Source organism: Bactrocera tryoni, chromosome 4 (genome assembly GCF_016617805.1).
Source record: "Bactrocera tryoni isolate S06 chromosome 4, CSIRO_BtryS06_freeze2, whole genome shotgun sequence".
Classification (NCBI taxonomy): Eukaryota; Metazoa; Arthropoda; class Insecta; order Diptera; family Tephritidae; genus Bactrocera; species Bactrocera tryoni.
This window is the reverse complement of record NC_052502.1, coordinates 46605954-46627192: the sequence shown is the minus strand read 5'-3', so window position 1 is coordinate 46627192 and position 21239 is coordinate 46605954. Positions and strand designations below refer to the sequence as shown.

At 33.4% G+C, this 21239-nt stretch overlaps 1 protein-coding gene across 1 annotated transcript; it reads right to left on the bottom strand.

Annotated features, from left to right (window-relative positions):
- Positions 1-7801: 7801 nt before the first annotated feature.
- On the bottom strand, positions 7802-20993 carry LOC120774415 (irregular chiasm C-roughest protein). Its single transcript, XM_040104042.1, has 7 exons — positions 20105-20993; positions 18580-18780; positions 15773-15949; positions 12959-13061; positions 12613-12740; positions 11974-12394; positions 7802-10179 (listed from the first exon to the last, which is right to left on the bottom strand). Exons 1-7 carry the CDS (start codon positions 20840-20842, stop codon positions 9479-9481), a joined length of 2469 nt encoding a protein of 822 aa, XP_039959976.1. The 5' UTR covers positions 20843-20993; the 3' UTR covers positions 7802-9478.
- Between the last annotated feature and the right edge of the window lie 246 nt (positions 20994-21239).

Here is a 21239-nt window from a genome sequence, read left to right as displayed (position 1 = left end):
AGAAGCCGCACGACCTTCCCAATTGGCATTGCTTCGGTCTATGCGCTCTTAAAAAGTTCCAAAAAGATCCGACCTTTTCGAGCCAAATTTTGTTCAGCGATGAGGCCCATTTCTGGTTCAATGTGTATGTAAGCAAGCAAAATCGCCGCAATTTGGGACAAAGAGCAATCTGATGAGATTCAAGAGCTGCCATTTCATGAAAAAACCAAATCTTGCCTGTAAGAACGTAACCGTCAATGGTGACCATGATAACCGACTATTTGATGCCTGAAATTGAAGCTCGAGATCTCGGCGACATTTGGTTTCAACGTGACGGCGCCACTTCCCACACAATGCATCAATCAGTGGATTTATTGAGAGAACACTTCGCTGAGCAGATAATTTCATGTCTTGTTCCGGTCTTTTGGCTATCAAGATCGTGTGATATCACCCCATTCGACCATTTTCTGAGGCGATATGTAAAGTCTGAAGACTAGTTATCGAAAATTGTACTCAACGGATGGACCATCTGAGAGATAGTCGCAGCAAACATTTGAAAGAGATAATTTAAAAAAAAAATAAATACCAAAAAATGTTCTTTCGAATGATAATAAATATCTCCCATTAAATTTGAATTTTCTGTATTTTTTCGATAAAAAAGTAGGAAACCTCGAAATGGATCACCCTTTAAAATTCGGTCACAGGCAACTGAGTACCCAATTGTTATTTTTGACTTGTTACGCATTACTAATAATCTTTGGTATAGTATACAGAAATGTCAAATTCGTCTATTGTAAAACATCGTTTCCTAAACGGTTTAAATGATTATGTAATGAAAAAGGATATTTTATTTTGTTTATATGGGAAACTTAAAATACTCACCGACACCCTTTAAAATTAAGCTAAACATTTTTCATTGCTGGAATATTTTTGCCTCTGTATATATGTATGTACATTTTAAACCCCGAATTCCATTGGTAATTTTTTGGCACTTAAATTTCGCGAGCAAATTCATTCGTCGAAATTTTTTGGATTAGTGTGACTGTCAAGGACATCTGTGGCAAATGTCACATCAAAATAATCATTAGTGTTTAGTATACTCTTGCCCCTCTAAAGATCATAAAGTGCATTCGGCGATTTTTACGATGAGTGAAATTAGTCAACAAAGAAGGTCCATTGAATTTGGTGTGCGGCATTGAATTTCTGATGCGGAAACGATCACAATTTTGGAAAAGGCCTTCGGTGATAGTTGATTGTCGCGAGCAAATGCTTTTGGTTTGTACAAATTATTCAAAGAGGGTCGAAAACGCGCTGACGATGAACCAACCAGAATGACCATTAACATCAACTGATGATCAACACGTCGATAAAATAAAGGAACTGGTGCTTGAGAATCGACATCGTTGGAATATCAGCAGGATGAGTGAAAACAAATTTGAAAGATCATTTGGGTCAAAGATAAGTAAAACCACGATTGGTTCCAAAATCACTCAATTTTTTCGAAAAACAGTGTCGCGTTAACGTTTGTGAAACAATAATTTCCGACTACCAGCATATCAATAATCCTATTATTATTGGCGATGAGTCTTAGATCTATACTTACGACCCGTAAACAGACTATCAGTCGTCCGAATATCGAGGCAAAGGTGAGTCTAAGCGAAAAATCCACGTCACAGCAGTTCAAAAATCAATATTATTTTGAAAGGTTTCTTCGATTATCAGGGTCTGGTGCACTCTGAATTCCTTCCGACCGACCAAACTGTCAAAAAGGAACACAATTTGAGTGTTATGTGTCGCTTGCGGAAAGCTATTCGTTAAAAGAGACCGAAATAATGGACCGACAACTCTTGCATTGATTCTTCGTACGGTTTTCGCAATACTTTCAACCAATATCGTTCCGTAACCACGGTGTTCGCCTGATTTAGCTCCGTGTAACTTTTGGCTATTCAGCAAACTCAAACGACCGCCCCAGGGAAGCCGTTTTGAGTCAATTGAAGACATTAAAAGTGGATCGCTACGCGCATTGAAGGCTATTATGAAAATTAACTTAAGCAACTGTTTCGAGGATTGGAAAAAACGTTAGCACAAGTGTATTGAGGCCAAAGTCTTACTATTTTTTGCTCATTGCAGTGTACACCGCAACCTTTATGCTTACCTGCTTTTCTCGCATTAACCTCTTAGTAGAATAAAAATAGCAGAGGGTTGATTTTTAATTTCTCAATTTTATTAATTCACCTTTTCTTACAATTTTTGCTTAGCAGTAAACTCATTTGTTATGTATGTATGTATGTATGTATGTGTGTAAGTATGTACGTGTGTATTGTGTATTTATGTGAGTATGCAGTTCAATATACATGAGTTACTTATATTTAGAATTAGGCATGTTTTGTACACATGTATGTATGTATGTGTGGGTGTGTGTTTATATAAATACCGTGGCATAGCATTTTGGTGCATGATTTTTTAAAATTATCATTTCAACTATAAGTTTCTTTCTTCATGCACATTGTTCACTGAAATTATAGAAAATCTATTGGCATTTTTTGTTGTTGCACATAAACACTTAAATTGCTATTAAAATACTATAAAAATACATATGTACTTACATATTACCTCTATAATATACATCTGCATTAACGCGCTAATTACAAACATATGCGTATTTCATTACTTAATTCAAAAGCGATTTTATTCTATTTTGTTAAGCTCATATAAAAACCTAATGCTAAGTAATAATACTATAATCATCGACCAATGCAAATTAGGAATATACAGGCTTATTTCATAGCTGCATTTCTATGTGTGTATGTGAGTGTGTGTGTATGCGCAGTGCATATTGTATGAATTTACAAATTATCTGCATGAATGAATGAATGCACAATAATATTAATGAATGATTTACAATGTGAATGACTTAATGCTTGAATAGTTCGAGAAAATAAAGCGAAAATTCACCAAACACTCGAAGTTCATTTAAGCATTACATACAAAAAAGAAAAAAACGGTATATTTACAACTTAGTTATAACTTAAATGGTTACTTAGAATATGCGTGTTTGTGTGTGTGTGTGTGTGTGTGTGTGTGTGTACATATATTATATAAATATAAACTAATTTAAAGCGTCAATTGAACCGTATAATTCTTTAATATTTCAAAATACAATAGAATATTTTTATTTTTTATTTAATTACATAAATCCTTACGATTATTTCTTTACAATACATATTGGTATGACTTACTAATTGAAACGTTAACAACTAAATTCGTTAAAGACAATTTAAAGCGCTGCTGTGTGGCATAATCATCCGTTTGAGTTTGCTTGAATGGATTTTGTTTGACAAATTATTTAAGAGTTCTTAAGCATTCAAGCCACGTTTAAACTATTCACTGGTGCTTCCTTTTCTAAAAGAGTTTTACATGCAGATATTTCACAGTTATTACAATAATTATTTGTTAATAGAAATTAACGGATTTTCGGTAGCTGGTGCTACATTTTTGTTGTTTTTTCATAATTTTAAGACACTAATAAGACGAAGCGTTTTTCGTTTAGTTAATATTTGGAGCATATGTTCAACTATGAGATTTTAAATAGCGTAATGTTATAAGTGGCAGCGAGTGATTTTCATAATTTTTTTTGGAAATATAGTTATTTGGACTCCATTTGCTTTAGAGCATACTTTCTATACATATTTTGGTCAAATTTTGATTTTCAAGCACGAGAAACAGATCTACTTCCAAATAAGCGGAAACGTTGAGCACTAAATGATTGAATGTAGATTAGATTGTTTAAAATTTATTGAAATTTAGTTGACATAACTTTTTTTATTAAAATTTATTGTTGAAATTTAATTTAAAAAAATTAAATTATTTTGTGAAATTTTACTTTTTTTAATAAAAAGTTTAAAAATTATTTTTTACACAATTTTTTTTTCAATTTTTTTATATTTGTTTTTGTTTTTAAACTTCTATAAATTAACTAAATTTTTTTAAATAATCTTTAATAAATAAGCTGTTTTTTTCTAAATTAATTTTTTATTAATTTTTATTAAAAATTTATTTTATTTAAAAAAATTTGAATAATAAAAAAATTATTAAAAAAAAATCCTAAAATAATTAATTTTGAAAAAAATCATATAAATCCGTTTTAATAATCTTTTTGTAAGCAAAGCTAATAAAAAATATTGGGTATTTTTTTAATTTAAAAGAATAAAAAAGTTGATTTATAAAAAAGTAATTTTAAATATTATTTAAAAAATTTCAATTTCAAAAATTATTTAATAAAATATTTAATTTTGAAAAAATTTAATTTTTTTAAACTTCTATAAATAATTTTTTTAATTTTTTTTATAAAAAGAATAAATAAATTGAAATTTATTTTTTATAAAAATTAATAAAAAAAAGTTGATATACATACATATGTAAAAAAAGTAATTAATTTTGAAAAAAATTTAAATTTTTCTTAATCTTCTACATAAAGTTAAGGAAATAAAAAACAAATTTATTTTTTAATAAAAACTAGTAATAAAAATTGGTTTAGAAGAAAATAATATATTAAAAAAAAATAATTAATTTATAGAAAATAAAAAAAACATTTTTTTTATTAAATATTTGTAAACATTAAAGATGAATATATTAAGTAGAATCTCTTTTATTAACATTAATTTTCAAATTCAAATTCAAATTTGTATGTATGTATATGAATTTGAATTTGAAAATTAAAGCAAAAATGAATTAAGAAACAAAGAATTTATTTTAAAAAAATGTACTTAATTTATAGAAATTTCAGAAAAAAATATTTTTTTTTATATAAACTAAATTGTAAACATTAAAGGTGGAATATATTAAAATGAATAAAAAAGTTGATTTATAAAAGAAATAAATATATTATTTACAAAAATTTTCTACTAAAAAAATTAACTTTATTAAATAATCATTCATTTTGAAAAAATATTTTTTTTTTTAATTTCTATAAATACATTTTTTCAAAGATCCTTTTTTTTATAAAAAGAATAAATAAATTGAAATTTATTTTTTATAAAAATTAATAAAAAAAAGTTGATATACATACATATGTAAAAAAAGTAATTAATTTTGAAAAAAATTTAAATTTTTCTTAATCTTCTATAAATTAAGGAAATAAAAAACAAATTTATTTTTTAATAAAAACTAGTATAAAAATTGGTTTAGAAGAAAATAATATATTAAAAAAAATTTAATTTTCTTTTAATTAACTAAATTGTAAACATTGAAGATGGAATAAATTAAGTAGGGTCTTTTTTAATTAATATCAATTTGAAAAATCCATAATGACAGTTTTGCAGAAAGAAAGTAATATTTGAATAAATTACTGTATGATTGTAGGTAAACATGCTTAAATATTTGGAAGTCAAGAATAATTTAAAAGTAATATTATAGCCAGAAAGCTTTACTTGGATTAAAAAGATCGGAATTTTGAACATTAAGTGTTTCGACATAAGTACATAGTAGTTCAACCATATATGTATATGTAGAGTTCTAGAAAATGCCACCATTATCATTGCTGCGCTACCAAGTTCTTGTATGTTTACGGCTCCCTAAACAAAGCTTTTACTTACAACAACACACGTACGTACGAGCATATGCACACAGGCGTGAACATCCATCTATACTTAGTACTTAGCTTAAGCTTAAAACTATCAGGTACTTGGGCATTGAAATGCAAATGCTTAACATAAACTTTAGCAGCTAGCGCCCGTACGCATCTGTGTGTGTGTTGGTATGCATGTAACTGTGTATATTGACTTAAGCAAAATTAATTACAGAATATATTTAAATTTTTTTGCTAGGTTTTATTATTTATTATTATTATTTTTAATTTCGTATAAATATTCTGCCTTATGCTATGAGTGAAGAGTACTTTTGTAGTTATCAGCAAAAATTTGGACAATTTGAAGTAGCACATATTAAACGTGTGTGTATATATGTATATTTGGATGTTTTTCTTTTTCAACGAGTAAAATTTTTATTTGCTTTCCTAACCATTTAATAAATGCTGTTTTGTAGGTTTTTAGGTATGCACGTAGTTTTAGAAATATTTATTAGGACTCTCGCTACCAGCTGTTTGTTGTTGTATTAAATAGCAATATTCAGTACTAGGTTTATGGTAGGCTTTCGGTAGAGTTTTTTATTTTTATTTACTGCTTTTTTTTTGTTTTGCTGATTATGCTTATTACAAACATGCATACATATGTATGTTACTTCTGAGTGCATTTGCCATTCGTGCTAGTTTTTATAAAGTAAAGAGAATACATACTTGAATTTGTTTCCGTAATTTTTTGTTTTTGTTGTTTTTTTTTTATTTACCTAAATGCTTACATATTTTTGTTTGCATGTAGGCATGCATGTTTGTAAGTTTTTATGTATATTTTAGCATTGGTCTTGCGGACTTTTTGGTTTGGTATTTTACGAATTTCAATAAATATTAATCATCTAATCTAAATGCATACATATGCATGTGTGTATATGCTTCGCTTCCTTGTGCCTATACAACTATGTAAGCTGTTGTAGTATTTAGTTCATTTCGAGTTTTTAAAATATTACAAAATCTGTATTTACTCATGAGTAGTCTATTTGCTTGCTCTCTTTTTATCGTAAATATTTCAAAGTTCTCGGGTTAAAGGATATTCATTTCATATTCATTTACCTCCAAAATGCAGTCATCCAAGCTGAAGTGCATCAACATTTCATAACATATTTTGTCGAAAGATCCAAAGATATTTGGATTTTTCCACTTGGATTTTCTTGTCAACAAATATGAAAGAAAGTAATAATAATTGTAAAGGCTTCTACAACCAGCTGTATACATATGAATATATTCTTATGTATACATCGTCACTTAAAATGCAAAATAACGTTACATAATTTTTCATAAGTTTACAGCAGAAGGAAAAACGATATAATAGCAACCACTAATATTAAAAAAATTGAGTTTTGATTATAAAATGGTTATATATCGGTTATATCTGAAAATATTTATGCTACATGCATATGGGTATGTTATATGATGTAGTGAATTGTAAGCAATAAAAAACTTAAATACCATTTTTTTGAAGATACGTGGTCTTGCATTATAGGTGACGATATGTAGGTATGTGTTATAAGTGACTTGTTCACTTGCGCGATTGAAGCATGTTCGTCAGCAATCCAAATATACAAAGCAAGGTTTATATATTTTGGCAGTGTTTGTTAGTACCTCTCAATGAGTTGAAGGGCGTTGTGGAAAACAACTTGGCTGTCTCATAAGCGTTAAACTGCTCTAATAGGCATTTCAAAATTTTGCTCATATTATTTGTAAAATTTTCGAATTTTTTCAATAATCAGAAGTTGCAATGATCTTAAGGTTGTTAAATTTTGAAGGAATTGATTTTCGAATTTTTCGAAAATTTTGAAAAAATCGATTTTCGAATTTTTTCTGAAATTTTGAAAAATTCGATTTTCGTTTCTTTTCATATTTTGATAATTTATACCTTTACAAATAACATACTAAATTTTTAAGCCGATGTCTCAAACTATTTGTGAGTTACAGCAATTTAAAGAATAGGCGCTCAATACAATCAGACTAATCAAGTTCAACACAAAAATGAAGTGAAGTGAAGTGAAAATTAACTTTTTTTATACATAATGCTCGCAGAGACGAAATTTGCTTGGAGTGAAACGGTGATCGACGAAATTGAGGGCATATTTTGAAGCAAAGAATAAATCGTACTGCAAAAAAATTATATCGAAAAGTCGGAGAGGTGCTATAATCAGTGTATCACACTTGAAGAAAAATATGTTGAAAAGAAAAAAAACGAAATTTGCCAAAAAATATATAGTAGACTGGGGACTTTTCAATTGACCTGTTAGCTCTATGTAGTATGTCGCGGACTTTACTTAAAGAATGCATAATTTAATAAAAATATAAAAAAAAAATTATAAAATTATTCAAAATTCAAGCTTCTCAACTAGAATATCACCATAAATTTATATAAAGAGTTTTTAGAAAATATGCTAATATTTAAAAGCGTTTTTCTCAGAATGGTGTTTTTCAACACGATTTCCACTCTCAAATTTAGTTCAAATTTGGAGAGAATAAATTTTTTAAATCTTCTTATTTTTTTCTATGAAAAACTGTCGAAAAAGGACAAATTAGATGCTTTTTGTTCGAACCGCCGCCATTTTGTAAAATTAAAAAAAAAAGTCTTCATAGGGCGATTTTTGAAATTTTTGTTTTAAATCAAAATTGCAGCCGAAATCTCGGATATCGTGCAGGACCTGTTTTTTAAGTGTGATTTCAACAATTTATTTAACTATTAAACACCAAATAAGTAATAATCATTTGTATTTGGCATGAATGTATTTATTTCTAGAAAAAAAAACCGGACCGATTAGTTAATCACAACATCAAAAAAAAAAAAAATTGCGAAAATCAGTTATCTTTCGGAGGGTCACACTGAGACGATCCCTTAAGTTATATTAAGACTTGGCAGATATTATGCAATATTGAATACTATGCGTCTAAGAAAGCATTTCAGCTTTGGTCTCAACTTTATCTCATGCTTACTAACATGTCCCCTAATAATAATATACATTATATTATATTTTCCCCAAACATTTTTGCTTAAAGTCTCAGAGAAAAAATTAAGAGCATAGCCTATGCTCATTACAGTTGCTAACATTGCAAAACTTGCGTTATTACTTTCACGGTACTTTTCTAACTGCTTTCGTAAGCGGAAAAGTTTTCGCTTTGTTGGAGTAAAAGCCCACCTATGACCTTTCCCTGCCAAAAAATATTACACATCAGGCCTTTCTGAGCTACTTACGGTAATTTTCGCAACCTTCACCTTGAACTTGAAAACACACACCGTTTTGCACATTTTTTCGCACATTTTTCATTTCCTCAGCAAACTATATAAATACTCTCTCCATCGCACATTCATAATTTATGCCACACACAATGAAATTGCAAGCTTAGCAACCACTGCTAATGTCAGCATAGCAATTCAGTTGCTGATATTTTAATCTGGATGGAGTTATGTGAGTGTGGAGTTTATTTCTAAAAAGACATAAAACACTTTTATTTTTGAAATTGTGTGCGAAATTTGCCAGTACATCAAATGAAATTCAAAAGCAGAAGTTTAAGAAGCAACATTGGCATTGCCTGAAAAGCTTTGAGTAAATAAATATGAAATAAAATATTATTCGAGAACTCTGCAATATTTGACTTTAAAGCGTAATAATTTATAAAAAATTTCCAAAACAAACTAAATTATGACAATAGCTTAGATTATATAGAAACATAACACTTACTTACCCTATGTCCACATTGCTAGCCATTCTAACGGTTTTTAATGATTTTGAGATCAGTCTTTCATTTCTAACGGGACTATTTACCATATGAAATATTATGCTCACTTCATATACATATGTATGTACCTACACATAACTTACATTGACTCTCTAAGGCGCTCAGATAGACGCTCTAAACCGCTGTTGGTGGTGGCAGCAGCGATGAATTTGACGATCTCAAATAAGGATTACCGTAAATGGCGCTATAACGTGGATCCACACTCATCGCCACCGAACTGGAGATGACATGCGTCGCGGTGCTCTGATTACTACAGCTGCCATTCGGCGAGGAGCTCACCACAGACGCTGTGGTGGATTGCAAACTCGGTAGACCGTTGTCTTGGCGTATTTCGCGCGAACCGACAATACTACTCGTCAGGCTGCCGCTCGCACTGCCGTTCGAGAGGAAGGTCATTGGCACAGTTTGTGGTGGTGGTGTTTGTTGATGATGTTGTAGTGTTTGTTGCATATGTTGTTGTTGCAAATGATTATGATGATTATTTTGTAATATTGTCGAACTGCCATTCGATTTGGTGGAGCAAGTAGTGAGATATTGTGGTGGCGGGCTATAGTGTGTTGAGTAATCGCCATAGGGTACATAGCCGCCGGATATGTCCACTTTCAGATCACTGTAATTGGAGGTGCGATCGCCGGCTTCCATTTTACAAGCTACACCGCCATTCTTACTTATCTGATGTTCGCTTATCACATCGGCCGGTGGTAGTTTGGTGCGCTTCTTACACTTGAAATAGATTATAATGATAATGATGAGCACCATAGCACAGCCGACCACGGAGGTGCCACCAATGATGATCATCATGGGCGAGATGGTTTCTGTGGATACAAGAGTGAGGAAAATAATGTTTTAAATATCTATTTATAAGTAATTCATTAATTATTTATTAATTTAATATAAGGTATGTTAAATAATGGGATATCGAAATGGGATATCGGAAAACGTAGACGACATAAAAGACGCTGAACCGATATAAATTATTACCAAACGTATGATTTTCTCTGAACTGAATATCTACGTACTAAAAGATGAGTAATATTGGAATCTCAGAGCCAATCGAAATGATTAGATTTACTTAAGGTATAGCGGCTAAACTGAATATAAGGGTCTGAGTTTTCCCGATAGGAATCTGAGAAACTGCTTCAGCCATTTCGTACAATAAAATATTCCCATCTCTTAAGCTTCCACATATATTCATAATTATCTACGTCATAAAATCAGTGGTAAAAATAATTTAATTTCATATATTTAGGCTAGGCAAATTTTGGCCGGTTCCTCCATTCCTTGTCATAAAATCACATTTTATTAACTGGAAGACTTTCATTTGATATATCAACCGCGTGGACATGGCTCTGCTTTTCTATAAAAAGTCTAGGTAGCAGGAAGCCCGAGAACTGCAGAGAATAGTGTGAATGTGCAAGGGCTAAATGGCTCGTTAAATGGGATTATGGATGCCACTTCACCCCACGGCTTAAAAAAGTCCCCTCTAGAAGGATATGGCAAAGGAAAGGTAATATATCGCTGATAGATACTATAGGATAGAGCATTAAGAAATAATACTGGCTATAGATTCGTGAATGAAATGCCTCGAGAGATAAACAATTGATCTGATGATAAAACAGGAGCATTTGTTACAATGTTTAGAGGTCACTCATGATTGAGAGAGTTATTTGTACTACAGCAAATGCTCAGTTTTGCCTTTTTATGATCGAGACACTATATCACCTACTTCTCGAAAGCAGAGAAATTCGAATAAGAAGTGTCGAAGTATGAGATATTTTTTACTCACAAATATAAATGTATAAACATCGGTTCTTGTTTCCTACTGCACACATATACGTACACATATATAAAAGCAAATCGCTGCCTTAATGATTCATATTTTATTGTATATAGCGGCGAGCATAGATAATTCAATTGAGAATGTTTCGATAATATAATGTGATTTTATAAGCAAACAATGGGAGCATGGGTCAATATTTCTCCAGACTTAATGTTCAGAATGAAATTATTTCCACACGACACCTGATTTTATGGTGCCAGCATCAGGGATAGCTTTATAGACATAGCTGGAGGTGCTTAATTCGGAGCTATTAGGCGTGAAACAGATTCACAGATTTCTGGTGAAAGGACTACGAGTATACCTTTATATTCAGTATTTGTGTTTGCATAGGGGCCATATATATATAACGATCTACGTCTACCCGGTTGATTCTATGGTGTAAATACTATCTTAAAAAATTGTTTACCTTTACGAATTTTTATGTTAAGACCCCATTATACAAAAGTTTCTTTCTTTTGAAAAAAATGACTTTAAAATATAGCACTTATTTTTATATATTAAATACTTACATATATCAATGATTTTCGATTGGTGACTATTTGGTTATTAGTTTAATTAAATTCTTAACATATATGTATCATGTTGTTATAATAGATGTCTTACTATAATATGCTAAGCAATCATCAACCAATTTTTCACGCACACCTCACACCTCAGGCAGCAATGCTGTACCCACATGCATCGTTTATGGAAGCAATTGCCTCCACAATCATACACACACACACACACTTATAAGGTATATGGTTGAAAAGTGGGTGAAAGTACTCACTTTGTGCTTGCAAATTGATTTCCAACACATCGTTGCCATAATCGTTCACCACTGTGCAATTGTATTTGCCATAATGATACGCCTGACTGTCACGAATGATCAGAGTCGATTTAACGCCACCCGGCACCGGATCCACCAGTATTGAGTAGTCGTGTCCGTATTCAGCGCTGATTTCATGTCCATTAAATGTCCACGAGACGTGACGCGCACGTGGCACCGATGTTGCGGAACATTCAAGGCGCGCCGTATCACCCACCCAACCGAATTGATATGGCGGCGAGTAAATGGTGGGCGAACCCTTCAGGTAAACATACGCATCGGTGCTGATTTCTTTGTAGCCAGGCACATTGGCTTTGCAATAGTAGCGGCCAGCTGTTTCATTGCTAACGGTAAAGGTGAGATTGGAATTGATGCCAACGACCTGCAAGTGAGGCGAAGAAAAGCGAAAAATAGTTGTTAGAAATATAATGCAATGGAATTTCTCAATACTACAGCTGTTTAATAAGAATCGAGCAATATTGCATGCGATTTTGTGCTTTTTGGTGCACAAATTTTATAAAATTTTTTAGAAATTATCTATTTTTATTTTACAATGAAAAGTTATCGCTTAGTATAGCTAGTATATAAAAATTGACTCACCCTATCGCTTGGATGCTGTATCCATACAATATCTGGCGTCGGATTGCCGTCCACTTCACAGCCCAAAGACACCAAAGTGCCAATGTCGGCTTCAATCGATTGCGGACGCTGACGAAAGCTGGGTGCATCTGAAAAAGTTAAAAAATATTTATGTATGTATATTATAAAATAATTAGTAGATATATTGGTTATTGAAATTAGTTTATATTATTATTGTATATATACTGAAATAACTATTGACAAAATACGAAAATACTTTTTCGACTACCCGATATATAAATATATATTATAAATTACTTACAACTTTTCATTTCATATTTTTATAAATATTAACTTGTTTACTTACAACTGATATCCAGCGTCTCGCTATCTTCACTCTTGCCCACTGAGTTTTGCACTTCGCACTTGACAATGGCATCATGAAATTTTCTTGTGACGTTTCGAATAACCTGCATTGGAGAACGCCAAAATATATTTATTTAAAATATGAAATGAAAACAAAAATATTTTTTTATTAAAAAAAAAAATATATTTTTATATAAATATTTACGTACTACCACATGTATATTGTAGGATTTATGATTTAATCATAATTAAATAAATTACCGCATGTTAATTGCAGCAGTGCGCAATATCTCAAAACGCTAACAATTTATCAATTAATTATAATTATTATTGCATAAATGCAAATCGAGTTTAAAATTCTTCTAATGCATATAAATTTTCTGTCATACGGGGCGTATGAGTAACCACTAATTATGCTTATCAGCACTTAACTAGCAATGGCTGCTATCTGTCGCCAGACACTTGCATAAGCAATGTAATGATGGAAATGGCTGCTAATAACAATCATACAATCCGCGGTTCTGACTAGTTGTCGGGTCCAGTTAGACGCACCACATGCATATAATAGTACATACATTCGTACATGCACACATACATATGTACATAAGTGCACACATATTTCAGAACGCGGCGCACGTCTCTTTGGGTAATTAAAATACACAAATAAGTGCTCGTAAATATAAAGAACAGCGCCGCAGCAGAAATCAAGAAGTCCCAATGAAGATCTACCAATCACAGTGAACTTAAATACTAAAACGTTCAACGACTGCAAGAGATTGTTATGCGGTCTGTAGGCATTATCTAACCAGTTTACAATTGATATGAAAACGTTTTTCAAAGCCACTTTTAATCGTGCCACATAATTTAGCGCCGCGAGACGGCTGTGCATACGGCTGCGATTCAACATATTTTCAGCCATAACAAATTATGAGAGCGAGGAGCCTGTTTTGGCCACACACGGAAGCACATATGCATACATATAAATAAATAAATATATATACATACGCATACTTTTGTACATGTATATATTTTGCACAAACGTGAAGGGGAAGTGGCGCACGGCTGTAATTGTTGTGAAAATTGCATTCGCTGGCAGCTGCTGATCAACTGATTGCAAGTGGCAAGTAGCATATAGAGACTGGTGCGCAGTTTAGCAAATAATTTGCGTTCTCTGCTAGGGGTACTGACGGAGGGATGGAGTGGTGAGCAGCCTGTTTTGGGTGGTTCTAACTGCAATGTAGTATTCATGGGTGTTTTGTTTTTCAATTGCAAAGGACTGGTTTACGTAGCAAGTATATATATTAGGGTGAGCCAAAAAAATTAAATTTTTATTGTATATACCTTACCAGACCAGTCGAGCATATTCGCTTGCCTCTATAAATGCAAACATGTCTCTCAGGTTTTGAGATATCAGTCTGAACTTTAAATTTTTAAGATAATTTTTGAAAGTTTTCATCATCATCATCAAAGAACGACTCAAAAATTCTTTTAGTAATACAGTTGATGACTCTCGGACAATATTTTTATCTAAAAAAATATTTAATTTTTTTCGGCTCACCCTAATATACATATGTATACAAAGATCAGAAATTTTATTATGTTATACAATTTATCACTCGCGCACCAAATTTTTTACGGTATTCAACAAAAAAAATTTTTTTTTGACCACCCTAATATTTACATATGTATATACTTTTGTGTGTTCTAACTGTTAGCTCATATGTACATAAGCCTTTATGTGCGATCATTTTCTAGCCAAATATGCGCCAAATATACCGCAGCAACAAGCGCTTCAAATTGCCACAGAAGCTACGCAGCTGGTGATGACGATAGCAGCTTCTCATTCAACCAGTTTTTTATTGTTGTTGTTGTACGCTATTTAATATGGCCGATGAGGCAGAGTGTTGTGACGCGCAGAATGTAGATCGTTAATTACCCTTTAGACGAACGCTGCTGAAATTAACTGCAATAAGTTAAGTGAGTGTGCGCTATCTAAGAACAAGAACAACAACAAATATATGAATTTCTGCAACAAAAACCGTTCAATGTTAAGCGTCAAGCTTTCAACGGCGCAAAATTGCAGCGATACCATTTGTCATCGCATCAAATGATTATGATCGTTGCGGCAACGGGGCAACTCTCCTGCGCTTGCTTTTGCTCTTCACCACCCGCACCCACAAAGCGGCATTGCGTCTGCCTGGGGGCAATAAAAGCAGCTGCAACTGCCAAACTGGTTGCTACTTTCTAACTGTTTGCTAGTGTCTCTAATTCTACACATTTAGGTTGCAACATTTCGCTTGCCACACGTAACAATCAGCGATCGCGTAATCGCTATGGCAGCAGCGAAAATAATAGGTATGTATGTGCAACATTTGCTCTACAAATACATATGCGCTACTGACGCTGGTGTATGGCGAACGCAATCTGAAAATGTCTAACGCTTTTGTTGTTGTTGCATGGTCATATGATTGGCTTGTGTTACGCGAATTATCGGGCACAGCGCTGGCAGGCGTGACAGCTAGCTACAATAACAAAACTAACATTTGAGGCGTGCAACAGCAACTGCCACTCCACATTAACCTCAACTCAACCGAGTGCACTCCCATTCACTGCCTCACACCGCAGCTAACTACCTATTCTACAATTCACTCCACACCCAATCTACGCGCATGTAGCCCCCACCCCTCCAATGATGTGACGCTGTTCACTCAAATACTATAAAACGCTCCAATGAATTTGCTATGCGCTAGTTCTTTGTAACAATAACAAAAAAGACTTAAATCTATGCATATGCATTGCTTTTGTTGTAACTCACCATCTCGGTTTTTTGTCCACCAACAATTGGTTCATCGTTGATGAACCAGCGATAGCGCAGATCACTGGGATTGGCATCCGCTTTGCACTCTAATCGCACCTGTGCAAACTCCGGTATACGTCCATCCTCCAACGCGCCGCCAATTATGTTCACTTTAACTTTCGGTGCGTATTTTACCTTAAAAATGGATAAAAAATAAGAAAAGTCAAAATGAGTCGCATGGAAGTAGCGTTTAGAAAATTGCTGTGAATTGTGTGAGCTGCTGTTGTGACAGTTGAAAGCTCCAATTTAAACCGGTTTTGTAGCAGCATGTAACTGTACTTTGTATAAAACGATATACCAGATGTAAATATGATATGTGTGTATGGATATGATAGTAGATATATGTATTTGCATAAGGTATGAGAGAAAATGAAGTAGAGATTTTTTTTATGTTTCCTAAATACCTTTCTGAGAACTTAAATTTGATTTTTTAGCTCGTCTTTTATAAGTCTTAACATCTATGTATATATACTAACACCTTGTTGGCCCCTTATTGTACTATATACATATTTGGCAATAGTTCAAAATTTTGCATTTTACATATTGGGCAAAAGTTTACGTAACTAACCCACCGTTCAACTTTATAAATAATCGCTTCTTTCCAAACTACTTCTCAAAACTAAATATAGTTCTTTACAGCACAGATATCTACAACGAGCACGAATGCCCCTAACGCGGAAACATCTCTCAAATTTCTGTGTTGATAGTCGTTGGTAGAAGTAGATTGGTAGAGTATTTTCAGATTATTTAAGCCCATCTGCCATGTGAACGGATCCCTAAATGTTCGCCGACGACCGCCTATGGAGTGTTTGATAAATTGTTTATCGCTTTGTTTATGCATATAGAAATTCGTAGGTTAAAAGATACATCTATCGGAAATAAAGGAACTGATTTGTCTTATGAAATCGGCTCAAAAAGTCTACAGACTGAACTGCTTAAATATCAAACTGTTAAAAATCGAATCTGTCATACTCCAAGACCTAACATACTAATGCTTTAATGCTCTTAAAGGTGTAACGCAACGGGAAACATTTTTTACATAGTAATCCAACTAGTATGAGAAAAATGTATGACCTATTTAGTTATTTAACATACGTAAATAAAGGATATTGGGATATTATTTACATTTGATCTTATGTATGGAAACAAAATGTTCCAGAATGTTGAGAACCAAACTATAAATTCCTATAGGAATTTCAATTTCTAAATTAAATTTAAACCTAAACATGATTGTACTTAAATTGAGAGGGCTATAAAATGGCTTATTTAAAGTTTTTCTAAAAGCTTCGAATAAAAAATTATGGATTTTCTAGACTAAGGGTTGAATCTTTTCGATTTTTGTTAATCCTGAGCAAAAACTAGAATAATTAATGAGTTCGTTATGGTATGAACTATGTCTTTATATATTATATAAAAACTAGTGGATCCGATCACATGTTGCTGTGTTATGTATACATTTTATACCATTATTCGTATAATAAACTATTCAGTACAGGGAAAATTTTATTTACGAATACATGCGAAAACGTTCTTGTCAGTGTAAGAAACTAATGGACTGTACTGGAGGTTTAATTTTGAATATCTTCATACAAATAAATTTCTCATTGTCTGATTACCAGCCGTTCTGTTTAGTTAACAAAGTTGTTCGCTCAATAGATTGTACTTAATAAACATCAACAATGTGGATGGTTAATGGAGATGTCCGCATAATAGAGCGTCCATTTAATAAAGCTTTCATTGTAGTTTTTTATTTATGAATATTTTTTACCATCCTATTTTCTAAGTTGGTTAGAACTGCACGCAGTGTGCTAAATATTACTAAAATCGGTTCGGTAGTTTAGGAGTCCATTGCGGGCAAACAACGTGATATATATAATGTGACAACATTTTGTCCGGGGTAAAGTCCCAAACTACCAATCAGATTTTAGTAAAATTTAGCACGTTGTTTCCAATTTCATTCAACTTAAAATATAGGATTGCTTATATCTTAATTATGTTAAAAAAAATTGAATAAAATATATTTATATATATAAAACTGCGTTCAGGTTTAAAAAAATAAAAAATTATTATTATTAAAAATATAATTTTGAGCTAAATGATAAATATGTCTATCAATTACCATCCTTTGATTTCGTATACTGACAATAACGTTTTCGTTTTTATTCGTAAATAATATTTTTTTGTAAATAAGAGTTTATGCTAATAGCCTTTTCATATAGGAATTGATTGATGAATTGATCGACCTTTGTTCGATAGCAGCACTAATTAAATCGATTTGCTATATAAAATAAAAATCTTATTTTACCACATTAATACTTCAACGAATTCAAATCGAGTTAACACTGGAATACAACTCTGCGGGTTGTCGTCCAAGCTGTAAAACTGGTTGTGTGCATTGATAATATAGCAATTAGCTGATGAACAGAAGCAAGTATAACAGCTGATTGTTAAACAAATCTTTTGCCTAAAAGCATTTTATATGAATCCTTCCTCTACAAATAATTAAAATGATTGGAGATTATTCGATGATTGAAATTCTGAACCAATACTCTAACTAAAAAAACTAATATGCGGTATATGCACTATTATACAATTACTTGTACATACAAACAAGTTTGTGCATGGCTTAATTGTAGAGCCGAGCAAATTGAGTTGCTTGCAGATATACAGATGATATATAGATGTATGTAATATATGGCTATATAGACATATAGTATATGCATGCAACTACAGTCGACTTCCGTCACATGACCGTCTCAACTCACCTCCACACGTATACGCGCCGAGCGATATGTGCGATCCGCCGTATTTTGCGCCTGACAAGTGAATGTCGTATTGTGATGCTCCTTTTTCGGTGTCAACCGCAACGTCGATTGGGCGGTGAAGCGGCGCTCATCCGGCATTTGCAGCGTGGTGTAGTCAATGTCGCTCGTTATAACGTTGCCGAGTCCATCAATCCACGTTATCTGCAAACAAAAGTGCACATCAAACATATATATACATATGTATATGCAAATATGTAAATATATATAAGACAAATAAATAAACAGTAAGTGAACGGGTGAATAAATGAACGGAAATATTGTACAAAACAGCAGCACGGACTAAGGGATAAGCGTGTGAGGATCAAATTGTAAAAGCGTGCTGATGTGTGGTTAGCTTTATGCTGATGACAGCTGTATGGATTGTGGGCGGGGATTGGCGTGCAGTTTTACGAATCCAAGCAAATGGTAAAAAGGATAACAAATTAAAACATAAATTGCACAAATATGTCGTTGAGGTGCAAAATAGCTGGATACCACAGACACCGGTGCGCGGGTGTGTGCGTTGCTGATACGCAAATATTCGCTTTTATTTGCGCTGGTTTGGGTAAAGCGCTAGCGGGGGCGTGATGAGTTGGCATTTTTACAGCGATAGCGTTGAAATTCGTTGGCTTATAGCTTTTTTATATTTTTTTTGGCAGCTTCTTGTTTGCGCACCCCTCAGCTTTTAAATGAAAGCAAATGCTTTGCCCGTTGAGGTGTGTGTGGGGTGGTGAAGCAATGCTCTCGTTATAGGCACATTTCAATTTGTGTTTCAATACGTTTTAGTTGTTGCTCTCGAAAGTAAATGTGTTGACTGTGGTAACAAGTGTGGAATATTTGGTGTTCGTACGCTTTCATAACATATATGGATTTACAGTTAGCGGAAGTTGAATTGTATTGCATACAAAATGGTGCCATATTCAAAACTAAAAGTTCTGCTTAGGTCTAAAAAGGTTAGCTTGAATACCAAATTTGGTAGGAATATTATAGCAAATCTAAATCACCGTTAAGTTAACTTACATAGTTCAGCATATAATTTTAAGGGTAAACTAAACAAAATTCAAAGTAAAGCATTTGAGGTTACTTCTATTTGGAGCTGCGTCTTTTTCCTCATTTTGGGTTGAAATTTGAGGCACTTTGTTTCTGACTTAAAGAATTTCCTTCTTCCAATTAGCTGCTCCGAGCAGTTCGTTAAAATTTGTTATTATTTTCACACTTTATTTTGAGAAAACTCTCCGTTAGAAGGTTGGAATCACCTTTTATTAAAAAGCGAAAAGGAACTTTAAATATCGGTGAATTCAGGATAAATATCACCTTTCCACAAGTTGATGGTGTTTGGCCCAAAAAAAGTTATGTATGAAGAAATATTATGAAAAATCATGTGCTGCACAAAATTAAAGACAAACAGAATGAACTATCTAGACCCAACTTCTACCCACGTATGTTCCAAATCATATCAAAGTTACAAAATAGTATTTCAACTTACCTCTGAAGCCGGTTTGCCACCCACCGACACGCACTCAATGTCCACCTTACGATCCTCGGTCGTGTAAATCACTTCACCTTGCGTAATCTTTGGCGCTTCGGGTGGCACCAACACTGTTATCGTGGCAAAAGTCGACCGTATAGCCGGCTGACCCTCTGGCCCCGGACTCACTTGGCACTGATAGCGTGCATCGTCGTCCAGCATCACCGGATAAATATCCAATGAGTAATCGCCCTCCTCATCGCTACCAATCATTGAGTAACGTTCAAAACCGCCCAAATCACGTGACGTACCCAAACCGAAATCATCTTTGGTCCACTGCAGCACACCCTGTTTGTTGATGACGCGACACGGTAGCGTTACACGTGCACCCACCACAGCCGTTTGATCTTGCGGTTCCATTGCGAAACGTTGAAACTGATAAGCGCCATAATAGGATGAGGAGGAGGCGACCGACGGCACAGAAGCGGCATAAGCGGCGTCGTCAAGCGCCGCTACAGCGCTACTAACACCAACATCCGCTGACAGGTGTTTAGCCTGCGTCATGCTGATCAACGACAGCGGCGACGCTGACGACACAATGCTGATGATGGCGATGATTTTGAATGGCAGCAGCAATTGCTGTAAGCTACGCAGCGGTTTGAGTGACGCCATACGCGTCGTGCCAGGCGCCACAGGTGAGTGTGCTGCTCGACTGGTAGTGGTAGTTGTTGCGGTTGCAGTAAATGCGTACGCCATGACTGATGTGATGTGTCGGTGGTAGTCTAGCGTCGTAGCGTAGAAATGGAAGGACAGTTGTTATTGTTATTGTCACTGTCGATGTCGCTGCGAAAGCGTTTGCGTGACTTAACGTCTGTTATGTGATTGATGCGCACGAAGTTCGTATCGATTTATTATTTTTCAATGCTGAAATGAAAATGCGAAAAGAAAATAAGAGGAAATTATTAGAAAATCGGAAATTAAATTTGCGGATGCTGAATTTATGGGAAGCGATTTTTTATCATTATTATTATTATTATACACAAACAAATACATATGTATGTAGGTGTATGTGTGTGAGTAACATAAATTACGTGCTACAATTTTATTTCTCGGTTTATTATTACTTTGCAATGCTTGGCACGTTCCGATTTTA

Bases quoted from the DNA above. Each gene is read 5' to 3' on its own strand.
- LOC120774415 (XM_040104042.1), bottom strand. From the start codon at position 20,842: ATGGCGTACGCATTTACTGCAACCGCAACAACTACCACTACCAGTCGA. The intron at 15,950-18,579 runs GTGAGTTGAGAC...TCCATTTTTAAG, and splicing joins CGGCGCGTATACGTGTGGAG to GTAAAATACGCACCGAAAGT. The intron at 13,062-15,772 runs GTGAGTTACAAC...TCTCCAATGCAG, and splicing joins GTGGACAAAAAACCGAGATG to GTTATTCGAAACGTCACAAG.